The sequence below is a fragment of the Papaver somniferum genome, chromosome 9 (genome assembly GCF_003573695.1).
Source record: "Papaver somniferum cultivar HN1 chromosome 9, ASM357369v1, whole genome shotgun sequence".
In the NCBI taxonomy this organism is placed as follows: Eukaryota; Viridiplantae; Streptophyta; class Magnoliopsida; order Ranunculales; family Papaveraceae; genus Papaver; species Papaver somniferum.
This window is the reverse complement of record NC_039366.1, coordinates 19,311,436-19,336,844: the sequence shown is the minus strand read 5'-3', so window position 1 is coordinate 19,336,844 and position 25,409 is coordinate 19,311,436. Positions and strand designations below refer to the sequence as shown.

General features: G+C 36.4%; 2 protein-coding genes across 3 annotated transcripts; both read right to left on the bottom strand.

Moving 5' to 3' along the window:
• Positions 1 to 12,353: 12,353 nt before the first annotated feature.
• On the bottom strand, positions 12,354 to 16,390 carry LOC113314424 (probable leucine-rich repeat receptor-like protein kinase At1g35710). 2 transcript variants are annotated; one of them, XM_026563219.1, is made up of 3 exons: positions 15,970 to 16,105; positions 12,978 to 15,893; positions 12,354 to 12,751 (listed from the first exon to the last, which is right to left on the bottom strand). In XM_026563219.1, exons 2-3 carry the CDS (start codon positions 15,721 to 15,723, stop codon positions 12,399 to 12,401), a joined length of 3,099 nt encoding a protein of 1,032 aa, XP_026419004.1. In that variant the 5' UTR covers positions 15,724 to 15,893; positions 15,970 to 16,105; the 3' UTR covers positions 12,354 to 12,398. The 2 variants fall into 2 exon arrangements, with proteins under 2 accessions (XP_026419004.1, XP_026419003.1); XM_026563218.1 differs by having other exon boundaries at positions 12,978 to 16,390.
• Positions 16,086 to 24,277, bottom strand: LOC113314425. Its single transcript, XM_026563220.1, has 14 exons — positions 22,817 to 24,277; positions 22,595 to 22,735; positions 21,430 to 21,702; positions 20,967 to 21,247; positions 20,741 to 20,846; positions 19,879 to 20,634; positions 19,735 to 19,771; positions 19,303 to 19,392; positions 18,386 to 18,663; positions 18,158 to 18,249; positions 17,967 to 18,041; positions 17,710 to 17,879; positions 16,397 to 16,577; positions 16,086 to 16,223 (listed from the first exon to the last, which is right to left on the bottom strand). Exons 1-4 carry the CDS (start codon positions 23,372 to 23,374, stop codon positions 20,981 to 20,983), a joined length of 1,239 nt encoding a protein of 412 aa, XP_026419005.1. The 5' UTR covers positions 23,375 to 24,277; the 3' UTR covers positions 16,086 to 16,223; positions 16,397 to 16,577; positions 17,710 to 17,879; positions 17,967 to 18,041; positions 18,158 to 18,249; positions 18,386 to 18,663; positions 19,303 to 19,392; positions 19,735 to 19,771; positions 19,879 to 20,634; positions 20,741 to 20,846; positions 20,967 to 20,980.
• Between the last annotated feature and the right edge of the window lie 1,132 nt (positions 24,278 to 25,409).

Here is a 25,409-nt window from a genome sequence, read left to right as displayed (position 1 = left end):
AGGGTTGACGGCTATCACTTATCTTCTTTGCAACTGAAGAAGTTGTCTTTCACCATAATACCAAACACCCTTCTCAGAAATAGGATTGTATAACACCATCCTTGTAAGGCTTAGTTGTCCCATTCTCTGAGATAGTTCTTCTTCGAACTCAGGTATTTCTTCATATGGCTGGGAGATAATTTTAAGGCTTGTTCTACGCAACTGCTGAATATTATGAACAATAGCAGTACGTTGACCATCTTCAATCTGTGTAAGTTCCCAATTCTCGGAATCATACTTCCGTATGATCGGAAATACATTGGTATGATTCTTAACAGAAGGTTCTGAAACACGGAAATATGTATACTACCAATACTGAAAATAATAACATTATTGGTTACTAAATTTTCTATATGAAAATGACAAACAAATACATAGTGTGAAAATTATTGGTTCTTACCTCCAGAACTCCCCAAAAAGCATTAAAACTATATTTGACACACGTCGAGCAATCACCGAGGGCCATGTAAATCTCGGATAAAATCGGAGACCCCCAATCATATGTTGGTGCTTGCTCTAAATCTTCTAATGCTTCGAGAAACCCAATTAACACTACTGAGCTAGCATTTGGAAATAGACATTGGCCTAGTGTCCACAATACAAACAGACATTCGAGCTCCTCATAATGGTCGATGAACAAATATTCATTACCAGTTACCATGTTTTCATTCATTTTCCTAGCCTAACGCTGAAAAAAACTTTTCAACCCAGCCACCTTTAACCCATGAGCTTTTATTTGTCTATCTAAAACATTTCCTTCTAATTCATTTGAATATAAAGGAAGTCTTTGTTTCCATCTATCGTCTGATAACCAATTTAGTCTGTTAAATGGAAGTAAGTTTCCATCACATGGAATTCCCGTTAACATATGCAAATCTATTATCAGTGTAACTCCTATTAACAACAATTATTCATAATTAGAGTTTGTCGATTTTTATAAAACAAAATACATAATTTAAAAATTAAATTACTTGAAAAAAATGACTTACCGCATTCAAAGTCCTTAAAAAGAACTTGTTTGTAGTCTTCCACCATTGTTCTAATATAACTTGAATCCTTGAGTCCTGTGATTTCTAGGTTAATGAAATAGATGACGCCAAGGATATCTTCTAATTCTCTCTTGAACAACAGGGGGAAGTAACTGGAAAATCATATGTGACTCAGTCCATCCACCTCTTAGATTTACCGAATTAACTCGCTCCTCATGATCAGAAAGGTGATTAGAGAATACACCTTCACCGGCTGCTTGTCTAGCATTATTAAACTCATAATTTGTATCCACAACAAAACTTATTCCAATGTCTGGGGTACTAGTTCATCCTTTTCGCTTTTCTGTTTCTTCTTTTTCTCTCCATATTTTGTTTAAGAAGTGATTGTGAAAGAAAAAGAGTTGAGAAGGGAAGAAGAGTTTAGAAGGGAAACAGAAGAGTTGAGAAGGGTTGAGAAGGTTATCTACACGGTGCAGTATTTATAGCGTTAGAATATCGAATGTTGTCGATATTGATTATTACGCCAGCGACCGAGTCAATAGCGAGCGTTATTGACAATATCGCTCGTTAGAAAGTCAATTGCTTATTGATTTTCCCATAGTGGCATGCACAATTGGTTTGCCATGCCACCTGGTATGCCAAACAACATTTTTTTTGCCATACCCATAGAAATAGGCTTTATATATATGTTTTCTCGGTGGAAAAAACAATTCATCTTCTCACGCGATTTACCAACCCCTTGCAGACTCCCAATTCCCCAACAGTGACCACTATTTCTTTCTGAGCAGTGCTGTCCCACGCAGCTGCGCGGGACTTCTCAGTAAGCAAGGGGTTACCAACCCTCGGATCACAATATGCATGTATTTTTAGCCGTTGATGAAAATTGTGCAATTGTTGGTGGACTAATTTGCAAACAAGCCCTTCTTTTAGCTTATCAAAATTAAATCAGTCTTCTTGTTCTTTCACAACTTCACCCTGAATTGTCGCTTCAGCTCTCCTTTTCTGAATTTTTACCTCTGAAAGTTCAGCATTAAGTTCGTTTTCTTTTGTCGATAGGAAATCATACGTGTTCTGCATTGCATCCAATACTTGTGCCTAGCAGCTTGCGTTTCAAAGGCCCCTGAACCATCCTTTGCGTTGACATTCTCCTATTGTTCTCTCAAGGGACATGAATTTTCAAAGTGTTTCAAGTACAAACACAAGATGAGATATGTCAACAAGCTTCAACGAAGAGCAGATCGTCTAGCCAATAAGCTTAAACTCGCGGAGAAAACAACTAAGGTATGTAAGATCTTGTCCTCTTCGAAAAGACTAGTTTCCAAAGAAAGATATAGACCATTAGAGAGGAAAACCTGGTCTAAACATGCGGAAAGGCAGAGCTCCATTGATTCCGTATAAAAGGGTCATGGTGGAAAAATCATTGTTCACCACAGCACAACCTGATTGTGTTGTTTTTGTGTATCTTGTCTCATGTGCCTGTTAAAAAGAGACAAGATCTTGCACACCTCAGGCTTTAAAATAAAAAAAAAATATATAATATATTTTTATTTTTTTTTAACTTTGAGTTGTTTGGCCTTGAAATTTCTTCATATATCTATTGATATTGGAAGGAACAGATTTTCCAAAAGAAGAGGGTTATTATCGACAATTGCGCTCCTTATAGGATTGTGAGTTGGACGTGTACGAACCTGCTACATTCCTTTTTCCTTCTCTCATATCTTTATATCTTAAGACTGCTTGTTGAAGTTGAATTGTGAACTCCTCTCACACAACCGTGCTTTCATGGATACTCCAAGCATCATGTCTTCAGATGGAAAAGATATCAATATGATTGTTAAGCCATCAATCACCAAGGAAAAAGAAAAATCTCCAGTGTCTCTATCCTTGAAAAGAAAAAGAAGGAATGTGAGGAAGCCAAGGGAAGTTTCTTCTAACTCTCATAAATTCTCTGATGTTCTTGATGAGTTGAAAAAGACAAGAAAGGAGATTCTACAAATAAACGCTTGTGTGTTAAGATCTTTGGAAATTCAAAAGTCCCTGGTTCGACATCTTCAGCCAAGACGGTTTGTTGGTATTGACTCCTTCCTCCACGAACCTTATGTTCAAATGGTTGGGAACGATACAAAATTTCTAAAAGATATCAATGTCTAGAAAGTCTTCTTATGAGAATTTATTTCTCATGTTTTAGGAAGAATAACTAGAGCTTGGAATAGCCATTATTGTGAGTACACATAGCTATGTCCATCATTTTTTCATCTTTATTTTTTAGGTTTATTTATTTAAATTCTAAAAACTGTTTCGAAGATGATTTTTGCAGTATTAATCTTTATGGTTTTATATATTGCAATATGTTATGGGATATGTGTGTTTGTGTCCGTGAACTATTATTGTCCCATATGATGTCAAAAGTTATCTCTTTTATATGTCGATATGCATGTATTGATACAAGATCGATGAACTTTTGACAAACAAAAGTTAAGCCTATTATGTCAATTATTGATGGAAGATAGGTTAAAATCTTTTGTTTACAAGGATTATGTATATTATATGTCATTGTGCAAATAGTGATGGAAAATAGAATGAATCCTTGTATATGCCGCAGTATTGATCATTCCCTGATCCATATTTTATGTGTATACTGCAATGCTCCATAAGTTTTTCTTGTGCTGAGCATCAGACGATTGAGTTAATCATTCTTTTATGGTGAACTTAGTCATAGCTCCGTAAGCTCTCTTATGTCGAGCATTTCCAACTAGATTAATCATAGATTCGTTTGTGGTTATTTTGGTTGTGTATTCCGATTAAATTAATCATGGGTTCTCTTGTGGTTAGTTTAATTGAGATTTTTGGATATAAAAAAAAATCATTTCCTTATAGTTTTTGGGGTCCAATAAAATCCTTCTTTTCTTGCAAAAGTAAGGTCGCTCGTGTTGTTCTCTTGGGAATGACATCAAATGGGGGAGGGTTCTCTTGGGAATGCATTTAGCCTCGGCTTTATGATTGCATTTAAACAAGTTGATATGCACTTTTCTTTGGTCTTGAAGCGTCTTCGTGGAAATTTCATTAGATCCCGTTTTCGTACCTTAATGTGTAGTTCACACTACAAATACATATGATTTACGTGCTTTATGGGTCATTATGTAAGGCAGAGTGGTTTTTATGTTGAGACGAAAGTATTGACTAAGGGGGAGTGATACATATCACCATAGTATTGTTGTCGAAGTTGTGATATGAGAACTTTGATGCTGTGTAATAATATTTTGACACTGTATAACAATGATCGAGAGCTTTTGTTTTCTCATTGTTATGGATACGGAACTTCAACAACTATGATGCTGAATTGAACATCTATGGAATCATGGGAGTACTTGGAAAAGACGAAGTTTTCAAGTAACGTTGAAGCACCAAGGAGATCAAGCATGTGGACGAGAAGATACAAAGTTTTATTTATTTTGTAATCCATATGTATTGATAGTTTTGTTACTAAAATTGACAAAGGAGGAAATTGTTAGAGCATTGCTCGGTCGAACTCGCATGTTTTTCTATATCAAGCATGTTTGTCAATGTTAGTGATCAAAACTATATGTCTTGATTTCTAGTATACTTATGACTAAGTCTCGGTCTAGGATAGTTAGGAATAGTTGAGCTCCAGACTCCATGGCGATTATCTTGCAAAGACGAATAACTACTCAAGGAACCGGTGGAACTTCTTCCGACCAAAAGGTATGTGGAGACTTGAATTCATCTTGTCACTCAAAAGTCTATCTACTCTATCTCCTACTCTTGAGACAAAAGTCATATAAGTATGATAGTTTTCGTACATACACATTTGCTATTTCGAGCCGAGTTTACTCGCCTATCATTTTCTCGAACATACGTGTTGGTAAGCTTTTTCTTTAACCATCTTCATCTTTACCCGTAGCGAAGTCGATTCTTTATGTCTAACGACTGTTATAAAATTATAGAAGAATGTTTCAATGATTGAAATGTAGAGTTGAGAATATGTAACCACCTATGGATGTAAGCATATAGTGTGTTCTCACATTAGTGTATAAATCCATGTGCCGGAAACCAAGTGCGTGCATATGTGTGCATGTGGTATTGGTGAAGGAGACAGGTTGGGTACGCGTACCCGTACACGTACTAGCGGAAATTCACGTCCGTGAAATTCTTCTGAGTTTGAAGTTTACGAACTCAAAAACCAGTCACCTTAGGTACGCGTACTGGAGGAACTTTTTCACCAGAAAAAGTATGTTGAGTTTGGAAACTAAAACCAACTCAAAATCCGGTAGTTAAGGTACGCATACCCGTACGCGTACCCAAGCTAGTTATTTCTCAAATCGGCATTTCATGGACTTAAAACAATAAATTATAAGGAATGCATTCTTTGCAAACCGTGAGTATATTGTTCATGAATTGATTCAAATGAATCAAACCGATTTTGTTTCAATTGTGTCTATGTATAAAGACCTAATCAATTGAACAACTCTTGGACTAGTTTTCATGAGTCATTAGGAATAGTTATGAGAAAGAAGAATACGGTTAATATGAAAGCACTCATATGGATAACCATTGGTCAACCATTTGTGAACCAACCAATGTACACATTTAGGTACGGTTACTCAAATCTAAATTAATACATTTCATTTTTGTGTGACAAGCTAAGTTTCGATCTAACGGTTGAAATATATTAGCTTGGATAAATCAGGTTTTTCATCTAACGGTGATCATTGAATTCTTTGTTACCAAGGTAACTTAAATTGCAAACCCTGATTTGAAAACTATATAAGAATACGTCTAGCAATTGTGCAAAACTAATCCCCACACCTCATGTGTGATACTAGTTGGTTTGCTAGAGTTGATTCTCCTTTAATCGTAGGTTTCTTCTCGAGACCCTGTAACGAATGAAAGACTTCATTGGGATTGTAAAGACAGACGAAACTACTTCTCTTGTAGTTGAGCAATCTGATCTTGCCATTTTCTATCATACGATTTCAATTGAATAATTAACTTGAGATTATATCTCCGACATGGAAAGATAAAAAGAAATCACAAACATCTTCGTCTCATCGTTTGTGATTTCGCAATATCTAGTTTTGCTACCATACGATTTAGATTATTGTGAGGTGATTGATAATATTAGGTTGTTTTTTGGGAATATAAGTCCGTTTTATCAATTGGTTCTTGTTCACCTTGATTTTTATCAAAATACAGAACAAAACTTTTAGGTTTATCTGTGGGAGACAGATTTATCTATCCTTGTATACTTTTCTGTGTGATACAGATTTATTTACTAAAGTCTTCGACTTTAGGTCATAGCAACTCTTGGTTGTGAATGAGATCAGCTAAGGGAATCAAGTGCGTAGTATCCTGCTGGGATCAGAGACGTAAGGAACGCAACTGTACCTTGAATCAGTGTAAGATTGATTAGGGTTCAACTACAGTCCAGACCGAAGTTAGTTTGTAGTAGGATAGTGTCTGTAGCGGCTTAATACAGTGTAGTGTTCATTCTGGACTAGGTCCCGGGATTTTTATGCATTTGCGGTTTCCTCGTTAACAAAATTTCTGGTGTCTTTGTTATTTTTATTCCGCATTATATTTTGTTATATAATTGAAATATCACAGGTTGTGCGTTGTATCGATCAATGGTGAAATCCAACCTTTGGTTGTTGATTGGATAATTGATTGATCTTTGGATATTGGTCTTTGGTACCATCCAAGTTTATCTCTCTTGTTTTTAATCGAGACTCGCAAATTACTTGAGTAAGATTTAAATCAATAGATAGAGATATTAACTCCTTGATATACTTTTTATTAAGATTGAGTCTGACTGTCTAGTTGATTCTCTTAAAAGTATATTAGAGTTAGTCCATACATATTGCTAATCGAAATATTGGGTGAGGTTGTTAGACCCCCGCATTTTCAATAACAACTCTAGATATTTTCATACTCTTTCTAATAGGAGGATGATAAGGAAGAATATTGATTGTATTTTTGATAGAGCTGATAATTGCTATGATAGTAGAGAAGATATCTCTAGACTTCTTATTACTCATTTTAGCTCAGTTAGTTGTTCTAATAATGTTCAAATTCCTGAAAGTATCTTTGATATTTTTCCAACTGTTATTAATGAGACAGATTCTTCTGAGAGTTTTTGTAGAATACCAACAGATAAAGAATTTTTTGACACTGTCAAAAGTATGTCTGCTTGGAGTTCACCAGGTCCTGATGGGTTTCAAGCAGGTTTCTACCAATCTAATTGGAGTATTGTAGGTAAAGACATTGTTCAGGCTTTGAAAAGTTTTTTCTCTACTGGTTTCATGCCAAAGGAATTTAATAAGACCTTCCTTTCTTTGATTTCCAAAGGTGACACATCTAAGTATGCAGTTGACTTTAGGCCAATTGGGTTGTGTAATACAGTTTATAAAATCATAGCAAGCAGAATTAAACCTCATCTTAAGCATATTCTCTCCTTTTCAAGCAGCTTTTGTGCCTGGTAGAATCATTCATGACAATATAATCATAGCCCATGAAATGATACATACAATGAAACATAAAGAAGGATTTATTGGAATAATGGCATTAAAATTAGATCTCTACAAGGCCTTTGATAAACTTGAGTGGCCTTTCTACTAAGTAAACTTAGGAAAATTGGTTTCCCTAAAGGCTTTTGTAAACTGATAGAGCAATGTATAAGTACAATTAAGATTTCCATTCTTCTTAATGGTTCGCCTACTGAGAATTTTGTCCTACTAGAGGATTAAGACAAGGGGATCCTCTATCCCCTTATCTTTTATAATAGCAATGGAATATCTTTCTAGACTTCTTGTGAATGGTGCTAATAATCATGTTATCTCTAGAGTTAAAGCTGCTAGAAAGGCTCCAGGTATTACTTACCTTCTATTTGCAGATGATATCCTCATTTTCATTAAGGCAGACAGACATAATATAGCTGGTATTTTGGATGTTCTTGGTACTTTTGGTATGTATTCTGGCCAAATTCTCAATTTTGATAAATCCAGTGTCTATTTTAGTAATAACATTAGTCATGAGGCTAGAATAGAATTGGCTAATGCTCTTAATATGACTGAAATGTTGGATACTGATAAATATTTAGGTGTAATTTTGTTACTGGGAAGAGATAAAACAAAGGCTTTCAAGCTTATATTATAATCTTTTAATTCTAGACTCAAAAACTGGAAGGGTAAAACGATGAATTACTCAGCTAGGACTACTATGGTCAAACATGTGCTCAACACACTCCCTTCCCATCAAATGGGTATTTTTAGAATTCCTAAGACCATGTTTGCTCAAAGGGATACTCTACAAAGACATTTTTGGTGGGGTAAAGAAAAAGGTCTTTACTTCATAGTATGGAACAAGCTTATGATTCCTAAAGCTTTAGGAAGTCTAGGATTTATAAACCTAGAACATTTTAATTCTGACCTTTTAGCTAAGGTTGCTTGGAGAGCTTTCAATGATGATGAATCTCTGTGATTCAAGATCCTTAAGGCCAAATATGCTAATTAATGATGATAGTTTTCTGCATGTAGACAAACTGAAAGATGAATGCTCTTGGTTATGGAGAAGCATCTATTCAGGTTTGCAGGTTATAAAATAAAACACAATATGGTCTGTTAGATGTGGTACAAAAATTAGCATCTGGCTAGATAATTGGGTTATAGGTCTTGATAGCCCACATGTTCCTATTGTAGGAGCTTCTAGCTATAACAATCAATCTAGTTTGTGATTTGTTCCTGCCTGGAACAAGAATTTGGAATATAAATACCATTAGTACTCTGTTTTCTCAAGATTGTGTTGAGCTAATCCTTAATATGCAGATTCCTACTACTGGAGAGGAATTCATAACTTGGAAGCCTGATAGAAAAGGAAAATTTTCTGTTAAAAGTGCCCATCATACTATATGCTCTGTTGAGGTTAATAGTATTGTAGCCATGGATAATACTCCCAAAGAGGTTTGGTCTCATCTATGGAAATGTAAAATTCCACATAGAGTTCATCTCTTCATTTAGAAGTGTATTAAAGGAATTATTCCTGTTAGAGCTAAGATTGTTGTATACAAACCTGAAATTCATAATGAGTGTTCACTGTGTAATTGTTGTATGGAAACTATGAATCACCTATTTTTTGAATTTACTTATGCTAGATCTATGTGGCTAACTTTGAATGTCAACATAGATAACATTGCAGGTAATTTTGTCTCTGTACAAGATTGGATAATATCTTGGTTTACCAGTACTGGTAATGATGATTGTGTCTTATGTTTGAATAACACTCATTATGTGACTAGATTAATGTGTACTATGTGGTACATATGGAAGGATAGATGTTCTCTTGTTTTTCAAGGAACTAAACCTAATCTTCAAACTTCTAGTGCTAGAATTCCTAATCTACAACAATGTAATAACTATATTGGTATTAATACTAGAGACAGTAATCTCCTGCAGGTGCAAATCTGGGTTCCTCCTGAAAAGTTTTTCATTAAAATAAATGTTGATGGTTCTTATATTCCAGCAACTAGATAAGGTAGTATTGGGCTAATAATTCGTGATTTTACAGGTTATTGCTTAGGAGCTAAAGGTTGCAGATTTGAAGAAGAGGTGGAGGAGGACTATGGGCTAAGCATTTTGAGTGTAAAGCTTTGGAATTTGCAGTGGATTGACTGGATGAATTGCAGATAGATAAAGCTATTTTTGAGATGGATTGTGATAATGTGATAAGATCTGTCAATGAACAACAGTCACGGGTTGATTGGTTCAACTCAAATCTTATAGAGAGAGTTAAGTCTAAGTGCAATAGTAAAAATAAACTCGGTTTTTTCAAGTCTATTCATAGACTAGGCAATAATATAGCTCACTCGTTAGCTCGTAAAGCAAGAGTTGGGATATAGATTTCCACTTTATGACTAATTTCCCAGAATGCATTATTAAACTTCTAAAGGATGATTATAACTGCTTTGCAGTTTAATTAATAAAATTTTCTTTGAGGAAGTATGGGCAATGCATATGGCAATATTTTGACGGGCGTGCTATGGGCTATGACAGGATTCATGCAAACAGCATTGTTTCGATTTGTTCCAAAGATATTGTTGAAGAGGATCAAGATTAGTTGGTAAAGCTTCGGAGAGTCTTGGGGTGCATACGCAAATTATAGACAAGGCGATCTTTTCTCTGGTTTAGTATATAAAGACAGTGTTTGTTTTTCTCTAGTTTGGGATTGAATCATCATTTATAGAAACAAGTGCTATGCTTTAAGTTCCTTGTTAGTACATTTTTTACTTTCTTCTTTTGCTGCTTGTGTTCAAGACCCAATGCAGAATTACATTGTGGAACCTTTTAATGGTTTAACCTCGTAGTTTGCACTTTGCAGGAGGAAATAGAAAGCTTTTCACTGATACTGGCTACTGCTTTTTGATACTTAAACAGTAACAATTAACAATAATTCTTCACCAGGATTTCAGAGAGATTATAACCATTGTTTCGAGAAAAGCGCGGAGAAAGGTCATATGAACCAGCCCCAGGGATCCGTGTGACCATTTTCTTTCATAATAAAGAATTTGGTGTACTGTTTGATTGGTATCTGTAGAACTTGTGAAATTTGCAAGATATCTTTTGTTTAAGTGTTTTTAAATGGTGATTGTAAGATGAGAGAACCAACATCCCTAGGCCTAAACGCCACAATTACAGCTTGCGTTTTGTGGGAACCTTTGACATCGGCATGCAGTCTACTTGAATTCGAAGGGTTATTAGTTTCTCTGAGAGACATAGGTCATAAAGAGATCCTGACAGAAAATCTATTTAAAGCTAAACGATGATTTAAAGACAAGCGAAAAGAAAATGATCCTGACTGAAAATTGTAGCACTATTTTTATGAAATGATGATTTAAAGCCAAACGCAAAGAAACGGAAAAACGAACACTGTTTTTTTATACTACCTTCTGAAAAGAAAATCAACCAAAGAAGATCTCCTTTTCTGTAACTAATTTCCATATGCATCCCAGAAATTTTGAAGCGTTACTGACGATCTTGAACCTCTTCAAGATCTTTTTGGAATCGAGACAATTCTGTTTGCACGAGGAATTACTTTTATCATGTCGCAGCCCATAGCACGACCATCGAAAAGTTTGTTCATAGTCAGAAGTTTTAAGGTCATAACAATAGACAGTCTTGTATCTATAACACATTAGAAGTTCTTCATTCCGCGTTATCGCTAAGGGCTCTAAGTTCTCTAAGGACCACAGATATGTCAACTTTATACTGAACTGCTTGATCCAGTGCCATAAATTCTTGTGGTCGCCGTTTCTTTTCTCACCGGTACAACCACTAGTGGTATTAGTATTTTTTCTCTTATAAGACCAAATATCCATGCAACGTCATTCATGTGGAATGTACACACCAAATAAAGATAATTCCCTCCCAACAACTTGAGGTGATGTTTGTATCCAACATTCTTAAAAGGCGGCAATGGGATAACCTGGAAACTCTCATCCTCCAAATCAAATGCTACGATCCTATCATGTGGATGCAGCCAGTGAATAGCCCCATTCGCGTACGTCCCAGCTTCTATATCCACTGGGTTAATATGGTTCGATCCTTTGCATCTCCACCCGCAACCACCACCAAGAGTATGAACTAGGATTTGGCACTTGTTGTCTTCGTAAGACTGCACAGTAACAATCTTGTACTCATTCGTTGAATGACAATAACCAAACCCGCTTGTCCAAGACCAACAGCAATTTTGTCTTATTCGTGGAACATAGACAACTTCTCCGGTAAAAGGATTGCAAACTAAGAAAGGTTTTCCAAATCTCGGTCCGAAAAAAACCAAACCATTGCATGACCCAATCATGTTTTCTATGTATCCGAAATCTAGAAGAATTTTGCCATCGGGCATCTTATCAAGTCTATCATAAGAATAGTTGTAGTTCATCCTCCCAAGAATGTGATCATACTGATCATCATAACTAAGTTTATTTTCTTACAACGGAGGAGAATTCTCCATGTTTTGCATACTCGTTTGGCTTGTAAAGCTGCTTCAATTGTTAATCGATCAAGTATCTTCTCTTCGATCTCCGTGGGAAGCTTCTCCATTATGTTGGTATAGTTTCCGTCTCTGTTTTTCTTCTTTGGTAGTCGCTGAGAAAATAAATACCCCAACACAAACTAGGAACCAGCACTAATAAAGGGTTTCAAGAGATTTCCCTTATTGAGTAAAGGGTAATATGGCCATTTACAAAACAAAGCTCAACAGGTCAAAGGTGGAACGTACAATTCTTTTGCAACGTAATACAAGAACAGTGAAGCATTTTGGAAAGAACTGAATTTATAGACTATTTATTAAAATACATGGTTACAATACCTTCATCAATTTCTGCAATGTGAGCAGGTGAAAGTTCTCATCTATAGGAAGAGCTACATTTGCTGTCAGCTCACGACTTACAAAATTCATGGTCGGTCTAGAATTTGGAGATATAGATGTACATGCCAAAGCAAAGGTTACTGTTAACACCAATTCATCTGCAATTAGTCCAGTTGGGAGAGTAAGGCGCTTGTCTAATGCATCCACTAGAAACAGATCATGTCCCTCAGATTGTAGCTGCAAAAGGAATTCCCCAGGGTGTTGCCCGAATAAGACTTCCAATGCAACAACCCCAAAACTGTATACGTCGCTTTTCTCTGTCACCTTCATTGTAGATGCAAGCTCTGAAAACATAACAGACGAATTTATTCAACGAAACAACTTAACATCAATCAACTTGGAACATTATCCTTTTTATTCGACTAAAACTACTCAACTGGCATGCATATTCAGACAAAGAAAGGGTTTAAGACTTTAAGTGAATAATATGCGGAATTTGCCTTGAACAAGTAAGCATTAAAGAAATTTATTTAGATAAATGGGTGCGAGTTTGGAGAAGAGTAAACATACCTGGAGCCATGTATCCATAGGAGCCAACGGGTACTGTCCAGTTAGACTCGTCTGGTTTTAGTAACCTTGCTGTCCCAAAGTCTGAGACCTTAGCTTCATATTCCGGGTCTAGTAAAATGTTATTTCCAGTTATGTCTCGGTGCACAATAGGCGGGGTGCAGTCATGGTGCAAGTAAGACAAAGCCTGCGCCACACCTTTGATAATTTTTAACCTCATTGACCAGTTCAACACCTTTGCCTCTTTCTCATTGTACAACACGTTTGCCAAACTACCTCTTTCAACATATTCATATACCAAGAACATGTTACCCTTCGTCCCAGAGAAACCATACAACTTCACAATGTTTCGATGTCGTATGTCTGTCAGTGCATGTACTTCAGACTCAAGACTCTTGTAGCGCGTAGCCTCTGAAGATGCATATTCACTGGATGATGAAGATGTATCATGAAGGCGCTTTACAGCAAAAATTATACCATTATGAAGTGTTGCTTTGTAAACACTTCCTTGTCCACCTTTTCCAATGCAGTATTTCTCATCGAAATTCCCTGTTGCCTTTACAATATCCCTGAACACTACGTCTCCATTGTAGTTCCATACTGAGAATGAGCTATCACCACCTGAATCTAAGTTTTCCTCATCGGGGTCATCTTTGTGTTTACGGCAGTAGCAGAAAACTCCGAACATAATCAGAAGAAGAACTAATGATACGGCAATTGGAACAACCACTGCAACTATCATTCTCCATTTATTGCTTTTGCCACGGTTATTGGATGATGGTGTACCACTACAAGGGCTCAAACCCTTCAACTCGTTGCTGCACAGACCTTGATTACCTCCTAGCGCTTTGATAGGATCTTTTTCGAATGCATTCACATCCGGAACTTGACCCTCGAGTTTGTTATTTGAAAGATCAATAGACGTAAGACTTAGCATACCCTGTAGAGAAGAGGGTATTGAACCAGATAGCTTGTTGTTGGAAAGGTTCAAGCTCTCCAAATTTTTTAAATTCCCAAGCTGTGGTGATATTTCTCCGCTGAGTTCGTTTTGACTGAGATCAAGATCTGACTGCAAAGCTCCCAAATTCCCAACCTGGTATGGAATTGATCCATTCAACTTGTTATCATTTAGTTTCAATGATATTAGGCTTTGACAGTCTCCAATTTCTCCAGGTATAGGCCCACTGAGGTTGTTTACAGATAAATCCAAATTACGCAGACGTGCTAATTTTCCTACCTCAAATGGTATCTTACCTGAGAACTGATTCTTGCTCAAATTCAGATTAAATACAACTGAATCTGAAGAAAACATATCCACTGGAATCTGACCTGACAATGTATTCGAAGAAAGGCTGATATCTTGCAGAGATTTTAAGCTTGCGAGAGCTGGTGGGATTTCACCTGATATCATGTTCTCCGATATTCTGAAGTAGGAAAGCTGCACGCATGCTCCCCAGTTCGGTGACAATTCACCTGACAACCGATTTCTACTCAAGTCAATAAACTCCAGAGTTGGGTAAACACCAAATGCATCTGTGATGTCTCCTTCAAGAAGGTTGTCTTCGAGCCGAACTCTGGATAAATTTGTGCAGTTTCTGAAGCTTTCAGGAATTGGTCCGTCTAGATTATTTTTGTTGGCTGCCAAGTATACGAGATTCCCTCCTATGCAAATGTTGGAAGGAAGTTTTCCAGTGAAATTGTTGTAAGAGAAGCTTGCATTCGTTAAAGAATATGGACCAAACTCTTCCGGTATACTACCTGTGAAGCTGTTATTTGCGAGATAAATGAGTTCCAAGTTCTGCAGCTGAGTGATCGATGAAGGCAACTCTCCTTGCAGTGTGTTTATGCTCACGTCAAAATATTTCAAACTTCCCAAGTTACCTATTTCTTGAGGAAGCACTCCACTGAGCTGGTTACCATACAAAGTCATGCGTTCAAGCACAGTTAAGTTTCCTATGCTTGCTGGAACTGAGCCATTAATAAAATTTTCGGATAAATCGAGCTCTATCAGATCTGACAAGTTTCCAATCTCTGAAGGTATGGGACCTGATAATTTGTTCTTGTACATGTATAGAAAATTGAGGTTTTTTAACAAACCGATTTCACTAGGAATAGTTCCTATGAAAAAGTTATCTTGAAGTTGAAGGGAAACTAGCTGAGTCCAATTGGACAGAAAATATGGATGAATCTCACCAGATAATTGATTACTTGAAATTCCAAAGTCGGTGAGTTGGATTAGAGAAGCCATCGAAAGCGGCAAAGTACCTTGAAGATTCGTTGATGCTAATCCCAGGAATGTAAGATTGGTGCATAAGCCAAGCTCATCTGGAATGCTGGAATTCAAGTTCACGTTTGCAAGGTTTAGTGTTTGAAGCATCTTAAGGCTTCCTATAGAAGATGGAAATGGCCCTTCTAATGGATTTTCATACAATTCAAGAATTCTGAGGTTGGCTAATAGACCAATCTCCGATGGTATTGAACCATTTAGCTGATTCCTACTCAGCTTCAGGTCTTCAAGTTGGGTAAGGTTTCCGATTTCTGCTGGAAGTCTTCCTTCAAGCATATTACCAGACATATTAAGGAACTGAATATTCTTCAAAGTCTTGATGAACTGAGATGGAAATGGACCTCCTATATCCGGATTATCTGAAATATCAACATAGACTAGTTTTGGGCTTCTGAAGATAAAAGTTGGGACTTCTGATGCCAAAGAATTGTAATTGAGATCAAGACGAGTCAATGAAGCCATGCCCTTAGACCGAGTTGGGTCTGGATTTGACAAGTAATTTCCAGATAAATCAAGCTTTTGTACCTTCTGAAGACTGCAAACCTGGTACGGAATCGGTCCAGTAAGAGTATTGTTGGCTAGTCGAAGAAAACGAAGCTCACTGAGATTCCCAATTTCCGATGGCACTGATCCTGTAAAGTTGTTACTTCCCAGATTAAGATAAGAAAGTTTTCGAAGAAGACCGATTTGAGTCGGGATTTTACCAACCAGGTTATTAAGATCAAGATTGAGAGAGGTGAGATTGCGAAACACTGAGAAGTTGAATTGCTCTAGTGTTCCATCCACTCCTGACGTATTAAGATTAATCTCAACAACACTGTTTGAACTGCCACCGCATTTAATACCAGACCACTTGCAAGGATTGTTGGTGCTGCTTCCATTGGTAAGTGACCATGAGGTAAGAGAATGTGAATTTAAACTGTCTTTCCATTTTATTAGAGCTCCGGCTTCTTCAGTTTGAGCTGAAATTTTGAGAAGAACACAAGATAACAACAAAAGAATAGTTACAATTTGTATTGATTTAGTAGTAGCCATGGTTGTGTCTCACTTGCAACCAACTAGGTGAAAATAAAAACACATTGATTCATCATCTCTCACAACCAGGAAGAAGAAAATAAGATAGATTGTTGAATACCAGATGAATGAACAGTTATGTTGAAATATAGAACTTAAAAGTCTTTATTTCAGCACCACTTGCAGGACCCAAAGTCAAAAACTACCAGCTGGTTTCAATTCAACCATACAACAATAAGATGATGATTACAAAATTCCTCATAGTTGTGTTGGGCCTGCCTAGAGGGTGGGCCCAGCTTTAACTGCACAGAAAGAAAAAATCAAAAAACAAAAAACAGAAAAGAATTGGGCAGAACAGAACTCCATAAAGTTGACATTCATGCAAGGTAGTGTGAAACCAATTACATGTGATCTCCTAATTCAAAGGCGTGGAAACAAATCCTTTTGTTTTTTAATAACAGGAATTCCAAGTTTGACTATGCCTATTAAACTTCTAGCAAGTTGGAACCCTTGACTCTCCTTGAGAATGCCATAAAATTCAACTTTTAACAGAAAAAAAAAAAAAAAGTCAAAGTGGATTAAATAACTAAACGGACAAATCATTTGATGAAAAAATTGACAGTTTAATTTTATTTCTAATTTGACCAAAATCTTCTAGGAAATCCACTTTGACTTTTAAATGAACATATGAATCCACATCCAGTGTGGCATTGAAATTGCAGTGCTAAATAAATTAGTTTCAAATTATAAGATTCTAAAGTCTATGATAAGATCCTTATTACCCTGTTCCACCAAAGATAAGATTCTATAAACAACAAACTAGCACCCTTAAAATTCAACATATTTACGTGATGAAAATTTCTCAACAACGAATATCAAACTAGAGTTAAATATCAAGAAAATTGCAGTATGAAATGCCTAAGAATAAGAGTCCAAATTTGTGCAACCCCCATAAGCCAGGGTGCACGTTCCCGCCAATGTTATTGGACCAAAAATCTTTATCTGGTTTTTGGGTCTTTCCCTTTGTTTTTATTTTTTTCTTGTAAAATACGTCGAAAACATAAAAAGTACTATTTTTCTGGATTTCCATTCACCCTCTTTCTTCTTCGTTTTCTTTCTCTTCTCTGCCAACAACAGCTCATGAGTAACCTTGGCAGAGAAGAAGTTTACACTTTCTTCGCTTTATTGCTAAGGACACAAGGATAACAAGGGGTGGACACCTTCATGATTAATTGACAATAGAGGTTACTGAAATGAACTTCTTATCCATGTGTCTAGCAATTTGATATACTAGTTCCTAGATGTTCCATAACATATTGTAATTTTAGTAACCTTACTAAGTTCCCACCCCGCTTTGCAATTGAGAAATTCAAAAACCTAAACTAAGGCATCAGAAGTTTAAAACAATGGAAGATAAAAATTCATGGTACTAACCTCCGAGAGATTAAAGATCCAGACGGCTGAAAATGGAGCATGTGTGCATTATGAGGAACTTGATGTTCTGATTCTCCCCGAGTCATTTGTCTCCACTTTCTGAGGAGCAGGAGGTCAACTCGATTTCCAATTATCTTTACGCGTACTTCACTATCCTTTTGGATTTTGACCTGCAAGCCCATCCCAAAATCAACAGAAGCAAGATCCTATAAACCATACTGCATTTCTATGAAAAGATTCCCAAGTGTTTGACTTACTGATGTAACTGATCCATCTGAAGTTGAATAATTTGGGATATCTCCAGCCTGGATTTCCATATCTTCTGGTATTAGCTAAACAGAAAAAAATAAAAATAAAATACCAATTGCATTATGCACCTAAGCATTCAGCAAAGCCAATTTCCTAATACTACGTATAAGAAGAGATCACTTTTGAAAAAAGAAGAAACCTGACCAACCATGGTAACCGCAGCTTCAAGTATCCCCCATTTGAAAGGTCTGAAGACTACACAATCGTACTTGATGGGAAACGCCACAAACCCTGTACCATTACAAATTAGTCCTTTTCCCAACATTATTAAAAACCCGTAATAGCAACTGCAAGTAGGAGAAAACAATTAGGTTTTACATGTGCGTGAATGTTTATGTGAAACAGTGAATTATGATGAGACAAAAACCTGCAAGTGCCTTCCACATCTTTGATAAGCTACACGACCAACTTATCACATAGATTTGGATTGAAACGGCGAGGATGCGGTTGCATATTTCTTTCCAGCACTACGTAAAATCCTCTTGGACTTTTCGTCCTTGAAATCTACCTCAGAAAACTCACCTTTGCATAAAAATCTCTAGCTCCACTCAACAAGTTGCACAAAACATGGGCTCCTATTCAGGAATCCAGTATGTTACAGCTCATACAAACTTTTTATTTGTTACTTTCCTCTGTAGAAACTAACTACAAGCACATGTTAGGACAGATACTGAGAAAAGGTCTGATCACAAGTGAAAAATAGTTTAGAAAAGGAGCAAGACACTTGCTGAAACGCAAAAGTAAAAATCTGGGTTCTTAAAAAACAGTCTTTTTAACAATGTTCATTTGGAATCCATACTGAGATTGAAAGCACTAATACACCACATAATCCCATAATTGGTGAACATCTCAACATCCTAATCTAACAGCTAAAACCAAACCCCTAAAACTGTTTGAAAATCATAAGGAATGTAATCTGACGCACAAGAGATATACGACATAGGAACCTAAATGGCTAAATCTTAGTCATCACAACAAGGGCAACAAAAATACTCAACAAAGTAAAAACATGATCCACAAGCAAAATCAATAAAAGTAAAAAACCAAATTGCACAAAATAAAGAGTGAATCAACGGTCGGAGACTCTAAAGCTTCTAAAGAAGAGCATAATTGAAACACACAGATGATTCATGAAGGATGCCTCAACCTTGATTAATTCAATACAGAGGAAGACATATATTTTTATTCAGAAATCATAGACAAAACGCAATATCAAATCAACAAAACCATAGCCAAAACACAATGATATATTCAAATCCTCAATGCGGAGAAAAACTAACTCACTCAAAGGAAATTTAGAAATCTGAGAGTTCCTGACAGATGCTGATGACACTGGATACTTTTCATACAGAGGTCGCCTAATTTTGTCAAGAGCTGAAAAGAGAACCCAGTAAGAGTTTCATAGTGGATGTCTTTACAACCCATACTTCAGAGTGAAATACAAAATGGAACCAAATCCAGATGATCATCAAGAGTTCTACAATATCCATAACAATCATACCCATAAAGCTTAACAAAAATCATCGATTTTTCACAACGTAGGCGAAATTGAGTCAGAAAAACAAAAATCCAGATCCTATAACATGTTATTAAACAATATCCAGAACTTATAATCAAAGAGGAAGCCAGTCCAATTCAACAAAAATCAAGCTCTATAAATTATAAAAATCTTGCAATTAAATAAAACCCTAGATTTTAAAGAAATGGGTTTTTTACCTTTGTAAGAAACACCGTCAATTACCAACAAAAAAATCTGCAAACAGCAAAAACCCTAAATGTCAGCCAAGTAAAAGTGTAAAACAAAGGCAAAAGTAACTATAAGTATCAAATGAAAAAAAATTAAGGTTAAAAATTCATTACCTTTTGCTAATCTTCAGAGAAGAAGATGCAGAAAGTAAAACAAGACAAAAGACAATTATGTTTAGCAAAACAGTTGAGAACGGCATTTGCTGAACAGCTTTGGTGTCCAGAAGTGACAGCTTGAAACAAAGTGGTCAACCATTTAACATTTACTGTAGCAGAGTAAGCAGACATGCTAATCACTCGTAAACATCTGAATCAACCAACATTCACTAACAACCACCATAGAGAAACAAAGAAACTTATTTCAAGTTCACTAGCAAAAACTTTTTGACAGAAACTGAACATCACTAATAATCTTGAACTCGTAATAGCAGTAAACATATAAGATGCGTGATGTATGTCTCTTTCTCTAGGCCATATGGCTCTGATTGCTTCATTGCAATTTCTAAATTCAGCTAAGCACTATTCCAAGAACAGGTTCATGCTGAAATTTGATTTTTTGAGTCTGCATTTCTTGAATAGCTTCTTCCACAGACGAAATCGTCGCTTCAGCTTTCACTATCTGACTTTTCACTTCTGAAAGTTCAGTTTCAAGTTTGTCTTTTCTTGTCAGGAGGCCAACACATTTCACCTGCATTGCATCCAATACTTGTTCATAACTTTCAACTTTTTTATCTATCCCGACTGAAGAGATCCAATGTTTCTTAAGCCGCTTGAAGCCTTCTCGAAGCCACTTAATATTGAATTCCAAGGTCTCGGCATCTTTAATGTGTCCTTCCCATCTCTCCAGCAACGCTTCACTCAGTTCCGCACCTGGCACAGTTTCCATATCCGAGATGATTTTTAATAGACTGGAACACATGTCAGTAACATAGCATCATTGAACTTGATGACTTCTTTGGACGCCATATGCCCATACTTATCATAGATCTTCTTATACAAAGTTTCATACTCTTCTGGAATCTTTAAGTAGTCCACAAATTCAAATTCTTCCGCTCTCCCTTGAGCGTAAGTGCTTGTAGACCCTGCAGGGGAAGGAGTCACATCTACAGAAGTCAAAGTTAATAACAAGGTGGAATCAGGAGCTTGGCATTTAGAAGAGGATGCATTCATTGTAGCGTCCACAGGTTCATCAACAAGCTCACCCACTTCAAGCGATTCAACTGCAGTAGTGTGCGCTTCGGAACAAGACAAAAAAACTCTCTATGTGTACATCATTGCCATGCAAGTCATTCACAGTGGTGCGGAGAACGTCAGTCTCATTCACTCTTGCCCCGGTTTCCTGGGTCGAGAGGATGGGGATGGCAGGCATCGTAGGTTCTGACAAAGGAAGATTTTCAGGTTCAGCATTACAAATTCCTTTTCCGTCAGGAGGGTGTGATTCTTTCCTACTTATCTTTCTCTTTTTGGACAGATAGACATGAGCCTGTAATTTGTGGAAATACAATCAGATGTCTAAAAACTAGGAAGGGTATAAACACACAAAAATAAAGAGGGCGAGAAAATGCGAGAGAAAGGAGACACAACTACACATTATCTATAGTGTGTAAAGGACTAGCGATATATCAGACATAAATTCCTAAGGAAGATATCTAAAGTATATGTTACTAGATCCTCCGAACGGCGAGAAGCATCTCTGTCTGGAGACAACTCCCAATCTTCATCACTCTCTCCATCTGACTCTATGTCTGGAGACAACTCCCAATCTTCATCACTCTCTCCATCCGAATCGCTATCTGGAGACAAGTCCAAATCTTCATCTCTATCTCCATCCCTGACCCTCTTCTCCCGTATCCTATCTAAAGTTGCTTGACGTATTTCAATTGGTGTCATCAGGCTCTGTTCATCTTCATCTAAAGGATCGATGAATGATCCAGTAAGCTGTAAATGGAACAAACAAACTTAATCAAACAACGATCATGATACTCTGCCAGGTTACCACTATGCTTAGACACAAGGTATCTGCGGTAATCTCTCATCTTTCAACATACAAAGAATTATGCAAGCCAAAAATTACCCTTACAAAAGTCAACATCTAGCGAACTTGCTTAGTTTTATGTTTACAGTAAACGTATTGACTGCATCTGCTATGTGCCTACCACTAGCACCTAGTAATTCGGGTCCGGTATTCCAAAACTGCCATGTAACTATTGTTAAGGTTTGTTGATTATTCCTAATCGAAACATGGAGGAAGGTTTGGCGGAAGAGAAGAGTGAATGGATCATTGTACTACATGTAAATATAATAAAAATCCATGAGGATATCTCTGTTACAACTAACAACAATTAGTCCATGAGGATAACTCTGGAACTACTTACGCATATCGTGTGACTATAAAGACTTGAGTGAATGCGAACGCCAAGTTGTCTAATATGTATTGTCAACAATTGTCACCACGAATTGTGATCCCACAAAATTCTCAATAAGAAAATTCTTACCAACAAGACAACTAATCCAGCACCAGACTAGCCAAAATTGAACCATGACAGAACTCTAGCATACTAATAACAGTAAAAGATGCAAAGAAAATGACAATACTGTTGTTCTTAATCTACGTATAGTCATTGAATCAAGTCTCAAACATTGTTATCAAAAAGCAATAGCAGTTGGGTAAGTAACATGTGAACTTGTTGAAACTCAAATAATCATATTCCTGAAATTTGTTGCATCAAAAAAGAGAACCAAGTGCATTGTCTCTCTCACATCAATAGCTAGCATCAAAACTTCAGTCTCTAAGTAAGCAACTTCAGTCCATGATGTAACATTTACTTACATCTTGTTTCAGAGAGGTCATGCCGTCGTTCATGATCTTTTCAGCCAGCTTCCTAGTATTCCACCTTGCAAAACGAGGTTTGCATATGCCTAGTTCACCTTCATTTTTGCTGATGGAGTGTGTAACTTCAGCAAACCAAAACTGGGAAAACAAGAATTTGTGAGTCATTATTTGGTTTCCCCTCATAAACATTCAGCACAACAGATATTCAAAATAACTTACCAATATGTATACGATACAACCCCTAACTGAATTGTAGGGTTTCTCGGCTTCTTTTAAAGCTTTCAGTAGGTATGAATGGATCAAGTCAGGCCAAGACGTTTGATCCATTTTAAAAATATACTTGAGAAAATTACTCGGTAGTGAAGCTCCACTCAGTCTGGGGAAGAAAATTGCAACGCAGAAATACAAAACAAGTAACTTGACGAAATCATCTGGTTTCGTTACATTCCCTGCTGTTGCATAAAGTGAATTAAGGATATCTTTCCTTTTCATCTGTGTCTTTCCCTTCAGATATGTTTTTAAAAACTGTGTTTGTTGCAGATTTAGATTCTTCTGCCCCTCATTAGGCTGTGTTACTGCATCGAAAGTAAATTCTTCTCCCCCTGCTTTGGTCCTCTGTAACCCAAATATGACTGCAAGTTGTTCTGCTGTAGACTTAAATTCCTTTCCTCCTCCAAGTTGGAATACTTCTTTTACTGGATCAAAAGTGTTCAGTATATGCCTGCCAATTTTATGTTTTTTTTTGTATACCCCCCTTTTCATGAATTCTTCCTTCATGAAATGGTCGATAAAATTTCCAGAATGGACAGTTTTTCATCGCTTCCAAGTGTTTTGGTTTTGGATTATCTTCATCGTTAATTTTTTCTCTAATTTTCTCTGCGATCTCACATAGTTGTTCCGGAGATAACCTAAACATTACATTTTTCCGTTGAAGTACTTTTCTTTTCGCCATCGATGCAGGAAGTCTTCTCTGAGGATGATTTTACTGAGCTGAGAATGCTAAAAAATGGGTTACTTGAGTATAAAACGAAGTGTAGGAAAATGGATGATGGCTGATGGTTATAGTCTTTGATGTTTCAGAGATGAGAAGAACAAACATGCTTGTTCAGGAAATTTATCAAACAGCCTTCATGCATTGTCTACATTCAAAAAAGTTCACATCAACTGAAACATTCACTCGATACCCAGTTGTAATCTCTCCAAATCCTCTTTCGAAAGAAGTTGTTTTGCATCATCTTTGGGTATAGAGTCTTTTAATGTTTTACCATCAGGGATAAGTTTTGAATTCTTTAACTACTATTACAAGTGACGCTATACTAACCATTAAGATCAACTGCAGCGCCTTATATTTGCTGAAACACCACAATGCTGAGACTACTAGACTATCAATGTTCATATCACCAGACAAATATACCCAAATTCAAACTACTAAATATAATTAAAAATACTTTGAACCCCAAATTCTGAATTAAACAAAAACCGAACACTAACCTGATGATTGCAGTGATGAACTAATGAGCTAACTAGATGGAGATGAGAAGGATGAATTTAATTGTTGTTGCCTTAGAATAATTTTGGAGGAGAAAATGAAACCAATCGAATTTCCATGTGCCCTTCTTGTTTCTCGGGGTGAATTTGGGGTTTTGAATTTGATTGAGAACCTTACATAATTGGGGCTGCTAGATTTAAAGCCAACTAAGGTTGCCTGCTAAGGGGTACTTAAAAAAATAATTATCCTTTTGGTTTTTAAAACTAGACTAGATGATTGCTGCAATGCAATAGCCAATAGTTGGGTTCTTTTACCTAAACGTTATGGATGGAGTTGACAATAAATGTCGTTTCTGTACGAAACCAGGTCATTTTCAGAAAGATTGTACTAAATGTTAAAAATGGTTAAAGGTAATACCATGCGATTCGTAAGTTGTTTTGAAACAAATTTGACTATTTTTTATCATGGTGGTTTGATTCTGGTGCTAATGTACATGTTTCTAATTCGATGCAGCGATACCTTTCAACCCAAATCACAAATCAGAATGAAAACTTCCTTTTCATGGGCAATGGCAATAAGGCCCAGTTAATGTTGTAGGCACCTATCTTCTGATTCTAGATCATCGATACTTTCTTGATTTGGAAAACACTCTCTACATTCCAACTATTTCTCGCGATTGTTTCTCAACTAGATAGACAAGGTTTTTCAATTTTCAAATTCTCAATGAATATTTTAGTTTTTTTAAAGATTTTAAAGTTATTGGTTCTGGTTATCTTTCTGATGGTCTATACAAGTTACATTTATCACCATCATCAATACATGGAACCTATTTAACCATGTATCATAATGATAGAACTCAACATGTTGGGGGTACTTCCTCATTCTCGTGCCATAAGAAGTTGGGACATATATCTACTGAAAAGCTTCAAAGACTGGTAAAATATGGGATTCTACATAACACAGATTTTACTGATTATAAGAGTTGTGTGGGTTGTATTAAAGGAAAGATGACAAAATACACAAAGAAAGGTCCCACAAGAAGTTCTGAACTCCTTGAAATTATACATACAGATATTTGTGGACCCTTCGATGTTCCAACTTTTGGAGGAGAAAAATATTTTATCACTTTTATTGATGATTTTCACGTTATAGTTATCTTTACTTATTGCATGATAAATCTCAAGTTGTGGATGATGTGGAGCATTCATTACCGAAGTTGAGAGGCAATTAGAAAATAAATTGAAAATCATTAGGTATGATAGGGGTGCAGAATATTATGGAAGGTATAATGAAACATGACAACATCCTGGACCTTTTGCTTTA